Source organism: Phyllostomus hastatus, unplaced genomic scaffold, assembly GCF_019186645.2.
Source record: "Phyllostomus hastatus isolate PE091 unplaced genomic scaffold, TTU_PhHast_1.1 phas_contig_29, whole genome shotgun sequence".
In the NCBI taxonomy this organism is placed as follows: Eukaryota; Metazoa; Chordata; class Mammalia; order Chiroptera; family Phyllostomidae; genus Phyllostomus; species Phyllostomus hastatus.
In genome coordinates, this window is record NW_025333835.1 from 26,561,520 (window position 1) to 26,574,286 (window position 12,767).

At 37.6% G+C, this 12,767-nt stretch overlaps 1 protein-coding gene across 1 annotated transcript in view; it reads left to right on the top strand.

Annotated features, from left to right (window-relative positions):
• Nucleotides 1-12,767, top strand: part of UCHL3 (ubiquitin C-terminal hydrolase L3) — a 46,193-nt gene that overhangs the window by 10,745 nt on the left and 22,681 nt on the right. Inside the window, exon 6 of the mRNA XM_045839130.1 lies at nucleotides 1,211-1,258. Within this exon, the coding sequence (XP_045695086.1) occupies nucleotides 1,211-1,258 (48 nt within the window). The remainder of the gene's footprint in view (nucleotides 1-1,210; nucleotides 1,259-12,767) is intronic.

Sequence of the window (12,767 nt, forward strand, 5' to 3'; positions counted from 1 at the left end):
TGGGCGAGAGCAATGCCTTATGCAGTTTATTCCCAATAAAACCATTGATTAGATGATGTTGTTTTACCATTGTAAATGATACTTTGATTATTTTAAGTTGTTTTTTTTTCTTAAAAAATCCCGCAGAGCTCATAAAACATCTTTATTTTGCATAAAAACAAAATAAACAACACAGAAGTCGACAGTAATCCCACCAATGAGAGGTAGCCACCATTAATATTTTTTATAGGGAACATATGTATATACACAATATTTTAAAGCAAAAATATGATCACACTGTAATATTGTTTTGTAACTTGCTTTTTTCACTTAACTTATCACAAACGTATTACATACCAGTAAGTATATATTTGACATCATCATTTAATGGCTGCATAGCTTTCCATTGTATAGTATTTTATGTAACCAGTAATTGTCATAAATTAAATATTTTTCTCTTTTTCACTGTTCAAAAAAATATTAAAAGGTATATCATTGTATCTAAATCTTTGCAAATATCCATAATTATATATGCTTATGTACAATTATACGTAACTATATGGACTTCTAGAAGAAAAATTGCTGGATCAAACATTTTGCATGTGTTTAAGGCTTTGATACTTACTGCCAAATTGCCATGCATTGAGGATTTACTTTTACCTGTAATTTATTACTTCGCCTATTTCTTTTCATCTTTGCTAATAGTAGGTATTACAAGAGAATTTTTTTTAAGTTCCAGAAACTAAAATCTCTAGCTTCTGATAAATGCATGCTTTTGGCTCCACATTCTAAACTGCTGACTGAAGCTGCATGACTAAGCACAAATACAGCCAGAGCCGCAGAGGAGCATGCAACCTGGAGAAACAGATGAGCTAAGCTTCTTCTGTCTCTGCCTGTGAGATGCTTACTTTACTCCGGTCTCAGTTGACTAAAGCATTAAATGTTAGTTGTAACAATTCAGTTCAGTGATTCCCGCTTACACCTGGAGATTACAAATAATCCAATATTCCGTATCCTAAGTCCTCAGAGATTTGTGGGTTGGAAAATACAGCCATTCATTTAGGTACTCAGAATTCATTCTCAAATATTTAATATTAAACTTCTCCTAAATTTCCTCCAGTTTGTTGTTTCATCAGTGTTTTAGATGTTAAAATTTAATATTGTTGTTTTCATTTAAAATGTGGGATATAGTCATATTTTTTCCTATTAATTCCTTGTATTCCTGTTACAGGCTATTCGAGTTACTCATGAGACCAGTGCCCATGAAGGTCAGACTGAGGTACTTCACATTTTTCCAAAGTTTTCTTGCCATGTGTAAATTTAACCACAGCGTTGTTGTATAACATGTAGTTTTGTAAAATTACTTGGGCTTTTTTTTCCTTTTGAAGGAATTTGCTTCTGTAAAAAGGAGTCACAAAGTAGCATGAGAACATGCTTGGACAAACTGTTGACATGCATGTGGGCATCGGCCACCTCAGTTTGTCCAGTCACTCGGGGAGACTGCACATTGTGCGTTGTTTGCTTTGGGTGCCCGAGGGCCAGCGGCTTCCCTCTCTTGGCCGTTTTCAGCCTTTTCTATCTCAAGGCGCATATGAGCTAATGACAAATTCTGCAGCGCACCAAAAAAATTTTGTCAGGTTGACAAAAAATAGACATAATTTTGATTCATTAGTACTGGATGACTATTGTTCTGTTGGCTGTTGTCATTCTTTTAATTTGACAGTCCAAGGGAAAAGAGGTCAGTGCCCCTGACCGAAAAGCCAGGTAGTGCATATTTTCAAAATTCCTGTGGCACAGCAGTTGAAAATCGCTGCCCTAGCAGATTCCTTTGACTTGCAGGTATTTTGAGAAACATACCTGCACTACAGTAAGAGTAGGTAACCTGTATGACTTTCAAGAGTCTTATCACACCCAGCTTCTAGCAAAAGGCTACATCATTCCCTTTGCTCAATGAATCTGTTCTGGGGCAGCGTGATGATCTTCAGCATCTCTTGGTCAGCTGGGTCTTCAGCTTGGTGGCCTGTTCTCTCCTTCTCTCACTCTTCTTTTTCATTCGATTGCTTTCTCTTGTTACCTTTTTCCACTTCCTCTTTTGTTCCCTCCAAACCTTCCACTCTCAGGGGAAGACTGTCAAAGGTATTTTGATCAAAATGAATAGAATTTAATTAAAGTCGTTTGGTGTATTTATAACATATTTAAGTGTTAACATCAGAAAATTACAGATATTTTTTTCTTTTTCATCCCATGTGTGACTCAAAACCATACTTTTTAAGGTACAAAGCTGCCATTGCCTTTATATGTTAACAATACCTTTAAAATACCTGATTTAAAAATAGTGAATTAGCCCTGGCCGGAGTATTTTGGTTGGAGTGTTGTCCTATGCACTGAAATGTCTCAGGTTCATTTCCTGGTCGGCACATCTGTAGCCTGTGGGTTTGGTCCCTGGTCAGGGCACAGACAGGAGGCAACTGATCGATGTTTTCTCGTCTCAGTGTTTCTCTCTCTGTTTCTGTCTCTCCCTTCCTTTCTCGCTGGAATTAAAATAATTATACAAGTAAAAAGAGTGAACTTAAATATTCCCACTATCTTGAAAAAATTTTTAGAGGAAAAAACAGTTTGATACTATAATATAACAGTTTTTCATAGATCAAACTGGAAACTGTGAATGTTGATAATCAAACCATTTAGGGAGTTAAACATTAATTCTTCCTAATTATATCATACCTTCTGGGTTGCTCTCAGGTTCTCCTTTCAGAAATATGGACTTTTGTTTTTTTGACTGTTTACACAGACACACACTCACACACACACTCATGCACGTGCAACATGTCTAAGTAGCTCCAGATTGGAAACTAGTGAAATGCTCTGTTTTTCGAATTGCTTTATATGAACCTGGTGTGTTCTTAACCTTCACTGTGCTTCGCTTTTTTGTTTTAAATTTATAGGGTTAAAATGAGCATAAATGATGATCAGCATGAAATTTGTAAAGTATGAAAACATTTATTTGTATCGATAAAAAAGGAACCAAATGCTTTAAAACATGTTTACTTTTTAAAAAGTGTCTTTGGGGTACTTTCTCTTGCCACCTTTTTGTTGCTTTATGCAAATGATGGCTTTAATGCCTCATTTCAGGTGCTGTTCACATCTCTTTTTCCAGATCTAAACTCCTTCATTCCTAAACTAGGATGCCTGTTCGATGTCATCTGAATGACCGCCAATATTTTAAAATACACATACTCTGGTGTGAGTTTCTTGCCTTGTATCTTAAACATTTTCTTCTCTGATTTTCTTTTCCTGTTTCTTATAATAGTTCCACCATACGTTTGCCCCACTATTAGTAATGTAATTTGAATTTGCTTAACTTCTTGCCTGGAAGATCAGCTGCTTATGTAAATTCTTAGTCTTTAATGTTTTCTCTAATTCTCATTCATCTTTACACAGTTGTGCTGGTTTACCTGTGCTGGAATGTAACCTGAATCATTTGGCCATTCAGATGTTTCTAGGCCTTCCCTAGGTGTATAGAAAGCAGTGGTTCTCAAGGTGAGCTGGAGGCAGAAGTCAGGAACACTTTTTCAAACTGTATTCCCATGTGAATTAATTTCTTCTGCTCCGTTCGCATCTTTTATAGTTGAAGATCACTGCTAGACTGAGTCGTACTTTTGATGTATATTCTAGCCCTAAAGTGTGTTGGGGATAAAAAAAAAATTGAGAACCATTACCGAAGTATATGTAGTAATTATTCAGCCTCTGTAGCCTAGCTCTATACAAGGTTTTCTTAACACTTATTCCTTCCATTTTCAACAGTGTTTTTGTTTCAAATATTTCTCTGTAGCCATCCCTCACTTTACTGTTGCTATGCTTTGCCTCTTGCAATTCCCTCTTTCGAAAAATATTCCTTCCCTTGATCTCCGTTCCTCCTAGCTTTTCCCATCTATCAAGATTGGTTTTAAATACCACTTTCTTCATGAAGCAATCCATCCCTTCTACGGACTCTTTTATACCACTCATACTATTTATATTTTAACTGTTTTCATATTCTTTTTTATTTATTTAAGATGTATATTTTCTTTTCACATATTAACAGCTCTGAAATTAGGATGTGTCTTACCATTGATATCAAAATTTACATACTTGGTGTTGTATAATGGTACATCTTATAACCATTAGATTTGGTGCCTCAGATTTATTGAAATGTGGTGCTGTATCACCCTTACTGTTGGCTCTTGGGCCTAGGATTGGTGTCTGATTCATCTGGGCTTGCTCCAAAGTATCCAACACTGTTCCTTGCACATAGGCACAACATATTTGTGAACTCACCAGAATTAGCTCACAACTATCTTTAGTGGAATAAGAACTACAAAAAAAAAAGGCTAAATCTTGGTTTTTCATAGGCCCTTGAATAAACAAAACATACGTATTAGCTATTGTTCTTCATTAAAGCACTATCAACATTTTGGGAAAGGCTCAGTTCTTTGGTATGTGGGGCTGTTTTGTGTATTCCAGTGTGTAATATACATTGTTATATACTAGTCACTATACATGGGTGTGCGAGAGTAGGTTTAGAGTTGTGAGTACATGAAACACAGAGTTCATTTTTATTCTTGTGGTATGTATTTTTCCATCCAAACCACTGTAAATGTACTTTAGCCCACCCCTGTATTTTAGTGACTCCCAGTCACTGAGGGAACAAAAGCCACACCATACATTTCCAAATCCAGTATTAACTAGCTTAAGACTCCTGCAGCAGGCACTGTATTTTGTGATCATCTCATTTTTGGTTCATCTATCTTCTGGGGACTTAAGTCTCAGCATACTATTATCTCCATTACTCTTCTGTATTCTAGCACACTGGTTTTTGTCAGTTCCCATAAATGTCTTGGTTTTTCCCATTTGTTTTAGTTTATTTGGGCTTCCATAACAAAATACCTCCGACTTGCTAACTTAACAACAGAAATGGATTTTCCTCACACGTCTGGAGGCCAGAAGTCAGCATCATCAAGGTGCCGTCTGGGCTGGTTTTGGGGAGGCCTCTCTTCCTGACTTACAGACAGGTGCCGTCTTGCTGTGTCCACACGTGGCCTGCCTTCTTTGTGCGTGGGCAGAGAGGTCCCGTTCTTTTCTTATAAGGACTCCAGTGCTGTCAGATGAGGCCCCATCCTTCTGATCTCACTTAACCTTAACCTCCTTAAAGGCCCTCTCTACAAATACGGTCACACTGAAGGGTAAGGGCTATAACAGGAATTTGGGGGTAACACAGTGAGGTCTATAACACCATCTTTGTTCTTTTTAATAACCCAGTAATCTTCTGGATATACCCTTTCTCTCTGCATAGTTCGCACCTTTTCATCCTTTAGGTTTTACCTTGAAAGTAGTTTTCAAAGAGACTTTCTTTCATCGCTGTGAGGTATATTCACTACTATGAATTTTCTGTTACAAAATCCTGTTTATTTTCTTTCTGACACTTTTTAATAATCTGTAAGTTTCTTGTGTTTTTGCTTATTCTGTTTATGAGTCCCATGAAGGCATATGTCTTTTCTTTCTTTTTTTTTTTTTTTGGCATTCACCTGCCTCCCCAGGACAATGCTTGGCATACATAGACATTTATGAGAAATTGCGTAGTATAAAGGTAAGGAGCAGGGGAGGTAGGTTTTTATACTGACTCCCCTGCTTAGTAGCTTAGGCAAGATACTTCCTTCAGCATAAAATGAAGATAACAGCATATACCCTGTGGGATTGCTGTGAAGATTAATGAGTTAGTCATATAAAGTACTTAGAATAATGCCTGGCCTAGAGTAGGCCTTCAATACAAATTAAGTGGTAATTTTATTTTACTAGATACTCAGAAAAATGGATGTGAGTGGTGGAGTATGACACTGAAGTAAAAGGATGAAGTCAGATCAGGAGTCAGCTAGAATTTTATAGACAGTAGAAAACCACCAAAGACGGTGTGTGTGGTGTTCAGCGTGTTGAGTTTCAGGTGAGTTTATGGGCATCTGTGTAGAAGCTGGATATGCTAAAGCTCTGGGAAGTTATCTAGAGTCTTTGCATTTGGGTAATAGTTAGAACCTGGAGAATTCTGTAGAGGGAGAACAGTAGTGGCCACAATAAAACCCCGGGGCGTGTAGGTGTTAAAGGAGTGGGCAGAGGGAGTGGAGCCGATCACAACAGCGCAATAGCAGTGCGGTCGTCACCAACATCACTGATACTCTCTGTCAGAACGTTTTCAGGGGAACGGAGCAGGCAGGAGCCTTATTGTATGCAGAATTTGTCAACTAAATGAGGTATCAGTTGAGCCGCCAAAATACAGTAGTCTTTTAGGAGGATTGGCCATAGCATGTTGCTATAGACTAATTGTTTACTTATATGTTTTTCCCCATCCCACCATGATTATTCCGAAATTTGGACAGTAGCCCCACTATCATTAACCTGCACTGAATATTATTGCTTTTATGTTTCAACTTAAGATGGAATCATAAAAGGACAACATTGGGATATGAGGAATTTAAATAAGTGTTTTTAAAATTGTGACACAATAGTGGAAGCAATCTGTAAGTCAAATGTGAAGGCAAAGGAAAAATCCAAAAGGGATCTCCAATCAAGATGGCATAGGTAAACAGAGCTTGCTTCCTTGCACAATTAGAGCAACATTACAACTAAAATACCATCACTCAGAACCATCAGAAATCAAGTTGAGTAGAAGCCTGACAACTACGGAATTAAAGAAACTACATTTATCCAGACCAGTAGGAGGATGGAGATGTAGAACGAGCTGGTCCCACATGCGCGTATAGTGGATAAAAATTTGGGGGACAGGAGTCCCAGTCGCACACCACTCCTCCCAGCCTAGGGTTCCATTGCCAAGAAGATGAGTCCCCACAACTTCTGGCTGTAAAAAAACAGTGGGGATTGAGTCTGTGGAAGAAACTTCTGGAATCCCAAGCAGGTTCTCTTAAAGAACCCACACACGGACTTACTCAGACTCATTACCGCTGAGCTCCAGCACCAAGGTAACAGCTTGCAAGGTACCAGTGGCATGTAGAGAGAAACTGAAGTGTCTCATAAAGGTGACATCTGGGGACAGCTTTCTCCCAGACAGAAAAGTGGGCAAAGGCCATTGTACCTTTTCTGAACCTTCCCCCACAGAACCATAGAGCAGGCAGGTGGGTGTCATATCAGAGAGACTCCCTCAATCTTGCTAACACTGTTTGCCCTACCCTGGAGATTCCCCAGAGCCTCTGCCCCACCCAGCTTACAGTTCCACCAAAGCTGCTTTTCCATATGAATGGCTGGTCTTGGTTCATGCTTCATAACTTCCTAAATTCTCTCAAACAAGCAACAGCCTACCTCAGTGAGCCCCCAACCCTGTACCCCTTACTAAGTGGCCCCAGGCCTGGCACTAGCATCAGCCAGCCTAGATTCACAGCTTAACTTTGCCTGGGAATCTCCAAGCCCAGCAAAGTAGCAGCCATCTCAGATTGCTTTACAGCTCATGCAGGGTGGCTCTGGGCAGAACACACGTGGAGTCTGACCTTGGCTGCACCACCTGGGAAACCCTGGAGCCTCTGCACCCAGTGGGCAGCCACAGACCACATCGGAGTGCCACTACCCTGCCCCTGCACAGCTGATCCCCCATGGAGGGCAGAGGTTGGTGGTCAGTAGTCATAGCCATCCTTGCAGCTGACTAACCTGGGTAAATTCCTCCCATTGATCTGCCAGCAGCAACCAAGGCTCCACTACAAGAGGAGGGTGTACTCAGCTCACTCAAAGGTCACACCTTTAGTACCCAGATAGGGGTCACTGTGCCTCTGGACTCTACAGGACACCTACTACCTTAGGACACACTACCAAGTCACGGAGTCATAGAAGCTTTACCTAATACATAGAAACAAACACAGGGAGGCTGCCAAAATGAGGAGAGAAAGAAACATGGCCCAAGTGAAAGAAACATGGCCCAAGTGAAAGAACAGATCAAAACTCCAGAAAAGGAGCTAGATGAAATGGAAATAAGCAATCTATCAGATGCAGAGTTCAAAACACTGGTTATAAGGATGCTCAAGGAACTTAGTGAAGACCTCAACAGCATAAAAAAGATTTAGTCAGAAATGAAGGATATACTAATTAAAGTAAGGAAGAATTTATAGTGATACAACAGTAGAGTGGATGAGGCCGAGAATCAAATAAATGATTTGGAACATAAGGAAGCAAAAGACCAATCAGAACAAGAAGAAAAAATAATCCAAAAAAAAAAATGAGCGTAGTATAAGCAGCCTTTGGGACAACTTCAAGAGGTCTAACATTTGTATCATAGGGGTGCCAGAAGGAGAAGAGAAAGAGCAAAAAATTGGAAATCTATTTGAAAAAATAATGAAAGAAAACTTCCCTAATTTGGTGAAGAAAATAGACATGCAAGTCCAGGAAGTACACAGAGTCCCAGACAACATGGATGCAAAGAGGCCCACTCCAAGATACATCATAATTAAAATGCCAAAGGTTAAAGATAAAGAGCGAATCTTAGAAGCAGCAAAGGAAGTTAGTTATCTATACGAGCATTCCCATAAGACTGCCAGCTGATTTCTTAAAAGAAGTGTTGCAGGCTGAAAGGAATTGGCAAAAAATATTCGAAGTCATGGTGACAGGGACCTACATCTGAGAATGCTCTACCCAGCAAAGCTGTCATTTAGAATTGAAGGACAGATAAAGAGCTTTCCAGACAAGAAAAAACTAAAGGAGTTCATCATCACCAAACCATGATATTATGAAATGTTAAAGGGACTTATTTAAGAAAAAGAAGATCAAAACTATGAACAATAACATGGCAATAATACATATCTATCAACAATTGAATCTAAAAAGCAAAGTAAGCAAACAAGAAGAACACAGACAGAACCCTGGATATGGAGAGTGTTTGATAGGTGGCAGATGGGAGAGGGGTGTGGGAGAATGGGTGAAGAGGTGAGAGGATTAAGAAGTACAAATAGGTAGTAACAGAATAGCCATCAAGATGTAAAGTACAGTATAGGAAATGGAGCCCCCAAAGAACTTACATGCATGACCGTGGACATGAACAGTGAATGGTGTGGGGATTGCCTGAGGGAGTCGGGCTTGGTGGGTGAAGGGGGGCAAAAAAGGAAAAATTGCGACAACTGTAATAACATAATACAAAATATATAACTTAAAAAAGTTGTGGTAATAACATTTAAAGAAGAATCCAAAAGGATATTTTATTTGCCTTCAGAGCCTACTTTTATTACTTCAGTCATACTTATCTAAAAAAGCAGTTTCTAAAGTGTGTGATTTGTCCATATTAATCTAGGAGCAATATGAGTAGATATTTCTTGATGATTTATTTCTTATTTGGCTTTGAAAAAATTAAAGTCTGCTCAGGAACCTCTATGTATATTTATAGTATAATAAAAAATAAGCCCTGGCTGGCATAGCTCAGTGGACTGAGCGCGGGCTGTGAACCAAAGTGTCGCAGATTCGATTCCCAGTCAGGGTACATGCCTGGGTTGCAGGCCATGGCCCCCAGCAACCACGCATTGATGTTTCTCTCTCTCTCTCTTTCTCCCTGCCTTCCCTCTCTAAAAATAAATAAATTAAAATCTTTTAAAAATTATAAAAAAAAAGATTTGAGAATTCATTTTAAAAAATAATAGCATCATTTAAAAAAATAATAGCAACTGGCACAATTGTTTTATTTTTATTTATTTTTATTTTTAAATATTTATTTATTTTTAAGGATTTTATTTATTTCTTAGAGTTGAAGGGAGAAAGTGAGAGAGGGAAACATTGATTGGTTGCCTCTCACACCCTCAACTGAGGACCTGGCCCACAACTCAGGCATGTGCCCTGACCAGGAATTGGTGACCTCTGGGTTCACAGGCTGGAGCTCAGTCCACTGAGCCACACCAGCCAAGGCTGTTTTATTTCTTTTTTAAATAAACATGCCAGTATGAAAAAGATAGCAAAAGACACTTTTAACTGTTAACATTTATTGACTTTGAATCTTTTTCAATTTATTTTTTAAGCAGTTGAAGTCAAACAATTGTGCGGGGTTTTTTTCTTCACATTTTGTTATGAGCAGTTTCTTGTTTCATCAAAATCCTTTCTTAAGTTCTTCGTGGCTGTGTGCTGTCATGTGAATGAACCATAATTTAATTTCTAATTCCCTTAACTTTTGATGTTCAGATTGTTTTCAGTTTTTCAAGTTAAAAATAGCTTCCTGAAGTTTCTTTGTTTATCCATGTATTCATTTTAAGTTCTTCCTTTAAGATAAGTTTCTTGTAGGTAGAATTACCTTGAGTCAAGGAAATGAACATTTTTAAGGTTCTTGTTACATAATAGGTAATTGTCTTTGTTTCATTTGATTAGCCAGGTAATCTGTCTGAGCACCTACTATGCTTTTTTGGCTCAATCAATGCAAATTTTCAGTGGGTAAAATAATACCAAGTTTCTTCTTCGTTAGGTATCTAAGTGTAGTTTGCATGGCTTTGTTTTACTTTGGTGTACACTTTTTGGTTAGATTGTGTTAGAATTACAACAAGATGCTCACATTTACTTTTCCCTCTTTAAGGATTTATTTTTTGCTTTGACTTTGAAAGAACCTGTGAAGGTATTAGGAAGACGCTTAGTTCTTACATACTGTACAATTTAAGTTCCTGATTATCTGGAAGAATCAGATAGAAGCATGGACTCTGATGAAAAGTATCAGGCATTTAAAGCTGTACAGTATAGCTGGTTTTGCAAGAAATCTGAAATTGCAACTTTCTGTTTTTTCTTCATTTTCCATGTACTTTCCATATACCATTTTCTTTATCCCATTCCAACAGTACTTAGGGTAAATCTTTTGGGGGCAACTTCATCTTAAAATTGAGACATGTTCTGGAACTTCTAGTTCCTTTTGCCTCTGTCTCTCTCATATCTTCTTTTTATTATTTATTCTGCACATCATCCCTTGAATACAGGTGTGTTTGAAGAGTATGTGTGGAGTTGAACGGAAGACTTGAGTTTGAAAGAGGGAGTACAAATTAGAATTAGTCATAGTGTGGAAAATAGTATTCAAACCGTTCTTTCAGTTTCTCTGTTTCAAAGCACTGACACTGTGTCTCCAGGCATGTAATCACTTCTTTATCAAATGTCACTTAAAATGACGTATACATGGATTAAATTGGTTGTTGAAAGATTAACAATGTAGTTACTACTCCATCCTGTTTACACTTTGTTTTCCTTTCTTAACAAATGTTTTGTCCTAAAATAGTTGGAAATAGTCTGTTTTTCTTTTGTATTCATCTTTGGTTTTCTTTTCTTCTTTTCTAATGTGCGGCTTTTGGAAATGGGGATATTAAACTGTGATTATTTTAAAGCACATTTCTTAGACTGCTCATCAGTTTACTTTTCCAGGTCTTGGCTGCTAGATGTAACTCTTCTATCTAAAACTGTCTTCAGGAATAAAAATAGAGTCAAAGTTGTGTTTGGAGATGGTGGGTTTTTCTGTTTGTTAACCACAACTTTCCAAAGTAGAGATTAATGATAGGATTTAAATTTCTTTGCATTTGTAGTAAATGAGAATCTTATTTGAGGCTTCTTTCAGATTAGTTTGGCCAGCTTAGAAATGGTAAGCTTGAGTTTAATGCAATATATGTACACATACACACACTCATATCATTGCAGTGATTTCATACATGGAGAATTGTAAATGGAAGAGAGAAAACATAATTGTTAAACCTTTAAGGGAAAAAAGGCAAGAATGTCTTGAAATCTGTTGATAAGTTGATTTATTAGGTAAGCAAAATGAAGAAACTTGCCATTATTCAGATTTTCCATGGGGTATGTAATGGTATTTTGTGTATTTTGATATCTAGCACATGTTTTATTTTGATTTCTTGTCAATTGAATATGGATACTCTGTAGGAAAGTTTGTATGTTTTGCATAAATCTGGTTTTACTTTCCAGTTTTGTTTTTTTTTTATTTTTTTTTAAAAACAAAGTGATTCTCTTTTTTTTTAAGATTTTATTTATTTATTTTTTAGAGAGGGAAGGGAGGGAGATAGAGAGAGAGAGAAAGAAACATCAATGTGCGGTTGCTGGGGGTTATGGCCTGCAACCCAGGCATGTACCCTGGCTGGGAATCGAACCTGGGACACTTTGGTTCCCAGCCCGCGCTCAATCCACTGAGCTACGCCAGCCAGGGTACTTTCCAGTTTTAAATTTGGACTTTAAATTTTGTTTAATGCAATGTACTAAAATTTATTTGAAAATCTACAGAAATCCATTCAGAATTAATTTATAATTTTGATTTTAAACATCAGTAGTTTTGTTTATGTGTGTACATATTCTCATACATCTGCACACACATGTCCTTGTTCTTTTTCCTTTCCATGTGTTGTTTTTTAGACTGAGTGGTATTTCTGAAATCTAAAGGGACATGTCACTGAAAGTTCATAGAAATAATTTAAATTTAATTGTCATGATCAAGTACATTATTTTATCAACAGGTCAATAGAAGGAATCATAATTACTGATGGTTATCAAATAAGAAGATAAAATTCTTTTAAAAGGTTGAATTTTATTCTTTTCAGTATTTTATTTCCATTTCTGCCCTGTGGAGGAAAGAAGACATTGTGAAGAAAGGGCACGCTGTTCTCTGCCAGACAGCCACAAATATTGTAGATACTCAAGCCAAAAGATTCTCTCCTTGACACACTTGGGGTTGTTGTAAACATTAGACATCATTTTGGGGTGCTACTGTGTCAGACTTTACTACTCTTTAATGTCATTTATGGGCGAAT